The 3,887-nt window shown below is 37.8% G+C and overlaps 2 protein-coding genes across 2 annotated transcripts in view; one reads left to right on the top strand and one right to left on the bottom strand.

Annotated features, from left to right (window-relative positions):
• Positions 1-1,838, top strand: part of CEBPZOS (CEBPZ opposite strand) — a 21,646-nt gene extending 19,808 nt beyond the window's left edge. Inside the window, exon 4 of the mRNA XM_023516648.1 lies at positions 1,708-1,838. The gene's annotated coding sequence lies outside the window, so the exon portion shown is untranslated. The remainder of the gene's footprint in view (positions 1-1,707) is intronic.
• The window catches only part of CEBPZ (CCAAT/enhancer binding protein zeta), a 25,876-nt gene that overhangs the window by 13,554 nt on the left and 8,435 nt on the right, over positions 1-3,887 (bottom strand). The window contains exons 3-4 of the mRNA XM_003795686.3: positions 3,396-3,627; positions 2,754-2,937 (exon numbers count right to left, since the gene is read on the bottom strand). Coding sequence (XP_003795734.1) covers positions 2,754-2,937; positions 3,396-3,627 — 416 coding nt within the window. The remainder of the gene's footprint in view (positions 1-2,753; positions 2,938-3,395; positions 3,628-3,887) is intronic.

Below are 3,887 nucleotides of genomic sequence, written 5' to 3'. Positions count from 1 at the left end.
GCCCGCCACAACACCTGGCCATTTTTTGGTTGCAGCCATCATTGTTGTTTGGCGGGCCCGGGTTGGGGATTCAAACCCGCCACCTTAGATGTATGTGGCTGGTGCCTTAGCCGCTTGAGCCACAGGTGCCAAGCCCATGATCAACATTCTTAGTTAGCCAAGCAGCCTAGAAGAACTCCAAGCTTGGCTTGGAGCTCTTAGCTCAGTGGTTAGGGTGCTGGCCACATACACTGGAGCTGGCAGGTTGGAACCCGGCCTCGGCCTGCTAAACTACAACAACACCTGCAATACAAAAATAGCCTGGTGGGGGCTTGTAGTCCCAGCTATTTGGGAGGCTGAGGCAAGAGAATCACTTAAGCCCAAGAGTTTGAGGTTGCTGCAAGTTGAGATGCCATAGCACTCTACAGAGGGCAACATAGTGAGACTCTGTTTCAAAAAGGAATTCCAAGCTCCTTCAAGAATTTACCTTGGTATCCAAGCTAGCATTTGCTCTTGAATAAACCAGGCATATTTGTCCCAGCTACTAAACACTACCTTGAAAACTACTCCCCGTTCTAAATAGCACCAACAGATGCCTATTTCTAAGTCAAATAGGTTATAAATGTTAAGATGGAAATAACCTAAAGATAGAACGGGTCTGAAGTCTCTTGGAGGTTTAGAGTGCTCCAAATACTTGTCATTAAAGTATGTCCAGAAATAATTCTCATTTGGAACAGAGCTTATGTTCATATTTTTAGAAACCCAGGATTAAAAAAATTTAAATCAAGATTTTTTTTTTGGAGACAGAGTCAGTGCCATGGCATCGTCACAGCAACCTCAAACTCTTGGGCTTAAGCGATTCTCTTGCCTCAGCCTTCCAAGTAGCTGGGACTATAGGCGCTCACCACAACACCTGGCTATTTTTTGGCTGCAAGTGTCATTGTTGTTTAGCAGGCCTGGGCTGGGCTCGAACCTGCCAGCTTTGGTATATGTGGCTAGTGCCCTACTCACTGAGCTATGTGCACCAAGCCAAAACAAGATATTTTCAGAAAAAACTATGAACTGACTGCCTCACAACATACATGCTCATCAATTCTTCTAAAAGATTATTCTCAGTTTAGTCTTCAGGGTAACTAATATATATATAATTTTTTAATGTATAAATTTATATTTATTTAAATCAGTTGTTCATACAATTATTATGCCAATAATATTCTAAAAGACTTAAGACAAGTATGCTTCCCGTAATCTTTATTTTTACAAAGAAAAGATAATGCAAATAAGTTAACTGCTTTATTAAAGAATCATTTATGTAGTTCAGAAGCAGGAAGTCAGAGATCTTTGTATCCTCCAGAGTGCTGTGTAAGACACAAATAAGAGAAAGAAGATACAGGATTTCTAATACAAACTGTTTCTACATCGCCTTTTAAATTACTGGCACCATACTATCAACATAAGAAACAAGTGATAAGATTAATAGTAACAAGTATTTGTAACAGGATGTTCAGATTATTTCTTTGGGAAAAACAGTTTTGTAAAATCCACAGCAAGTTTTAAAAGTTAATAAAGAAAATTTTCATCCTAATATATAATACAACCATGGAGAGTTTTTTTTTCTCTTAAAGCATGCATTTACATTAGTTGTTATAGTAACACTATCGATGAGAATAATATATTTTTCTAGAAACTTTCCCAATGGTTACAAGACTTTTCTTTTGTACTTCACAGGCAAACTGAAATTTGGAGATGAATTAACTGAACATGAGTCTCACATCAAGTCTGAAGAAATGGGCCTGGAAGTTCACAGCTAGCATTCTGTTCTCTACAGGTTCAAATGAAGACAAGCGGCATTCCTATGATTTCCTTTGGCTTTAATATTTTATTAATAGACTTAATTTAATTCAGTTGGTATGTGTATCGAAAACCACTTGAAGTTTCTATCTTACACAAAGTTTTCTTTTCTTTTTTTTTTTTTTTGAGAGAGAGCCTCAAGCTGTCTCCCTCATAGCAACTTTTAACTCCTGGGCTCAAGTGATTCTCCAGCCTCCGCCTCCAAAGTAGGTGGGACTACAGGAGCCTGCCACAATACCTAGCTATTTTTTGGTTGCAGCTGTCATTGTTGTTTGGTGGGCCTGGGTGGCAGGATTCGAACCTGCCAGCTCAGGTGTATGTGGCTGGCGCTATAGTCGCTTGAGCCACGGGTGCCGAGCCCACAAAGTTTTCTTCCCAATGTATAACCACTTTATAAATCAAGTTCTATACACACTACATTTGTATGTCTCCATGTGTTACCTGTTTGAGGCTTTTAAATGTAGAGATAATGGGGCAGCGCCTGTGGCTCAATGAGTAGGGCACCGGCCCCATATATATACTGAAGGTGGCAGGTTCAAACTCAGCCCCAGCCAAACTGCAACTACATGTAGAGATAATGGCCAAAGGAACTCAGATTTACTATGCACTTAACATGTCTTTTCTAGTTTTTTCACTTATCTTCACTTCATAGCTCCAAAGGTTATTTGCTTTAATTTCTAAGATTAAAATTAATTTATGTTAATTACCTACAATTTTGATAATAAAGAACTCGGTGACTCTGTGTATTAAAAATTTGTATCTAAGGTCTTGCAAATATCTGATTATGAGAACGTCCCTTTTTAAGAAAGCAATACTGAAGACTTCTAAAATGGCAAAATATTAGTGTCTATGAAGATCAAGGTGAAAACAAACTCTTCAGTTTAAAAATCCAAGAGAATAATTTAAAGATTTAAAAAACTCACCTTTCAAATTATCAACATGCACCCAGGAAGCAGTCCCTGGTTTCTTGGTTTCTACGTCACTTTCAGATACAGTTTCCCCTGTCTCAGCTGTTTTCCCTCTATCTGTTTCTTTGTCTGCATCAGTGAATTTTTCGACATCGTCATCATCTTTTGCATCAATAAAATTTTCTTCATCATCAGACTCCTAACCAAAAAATGGTTTAACGAATCTACATTAATCAACTGAAAGTTGCGATAAAGTCTATGTTCAATTTTATGCGAGAGTTTTGAAGATTCACGTATTGAAATTCTTGTGAAACTTGAAAGTTCTAAGTAACTCTGAGGCAGGTACTATTATTTCTACTTCACAACTGAGGAAACAGGCTTACAAGACCGACTAGGCTTCATTATCTTCCGTAACTATCTCATATAATTGCAATTTGTAGTATAATGAAGTTTATGACAAGGAGAGAGGTCAAGCAACATGACCTCCTAGTAGACTGTTCAGCTGGTACTACAATTTAGGCCTGTTTGAATCCCAAACTCACTCTTATAAATGCTCCAGAGAACTAAGATATTGTCATCTGAAACAAAGCAAAACACTATAAAACAACCAATGAATTTTAACACCCACTCAATTTAAAGAGCAGTTGTGAAATATACCGGATGATCGTCCAGTTGACTTCTTAAACCTGGTTTTGCTTTAAGGATTTCAGATACAAGATATAGAGCTCCACATATGAATGGCGGCATCTGTTCACAAGTAACTTGAAGCAACCTTTTCACAAAAGCCTTCACCCGGCGCAATACGATGTCAGCTTTCAGAGATTTGTAGATTAGGTTAAGAAACATAGCTTGCTTGGAACACATTATCAACCTTGGATCCAACATCTTCCTACAAAACAGGACCAAGATCAAATATTTATTCATAAAACATCTCCACAACCGAAAGCACATATCAGAGGCAAACTACTAACCTTACCTTAATTAAGGACAACTATTTTCCTACTTATTTTAGAAGAGATCATTTTTGCCCTAAGAGGTAAAATGGAAATCAATACCAGAACAGAAAGAATGATGATAGCACAAGGGAGAAAAAAAGTCACAGGAGCAAGAGGTGTTTTTTGTGGTTTCTCTTTTTTTTTTTTTTTTTTT

The sequence above is a fragment of the Otolemur garnettii genome, unplaced genomic scaffold (genome assembly GCF_000181295.1).
Source record: "Otolemur garnettii isolate 467f Iridium unplaced genomic scaffold, OtoGar3 scaffold00095, whole genome shotgun sequence".
NCBI lineage: Eukaryota > Metazoa > Chordata > Mammalia > Primates > Galagidae > Otolemur > Otolemur garnettii.
The sequence above is the reverse complement of the archived record's forward strand: the minus strand, read 5'-3'. Positions and strand labels throughout refer to the sequence as shown.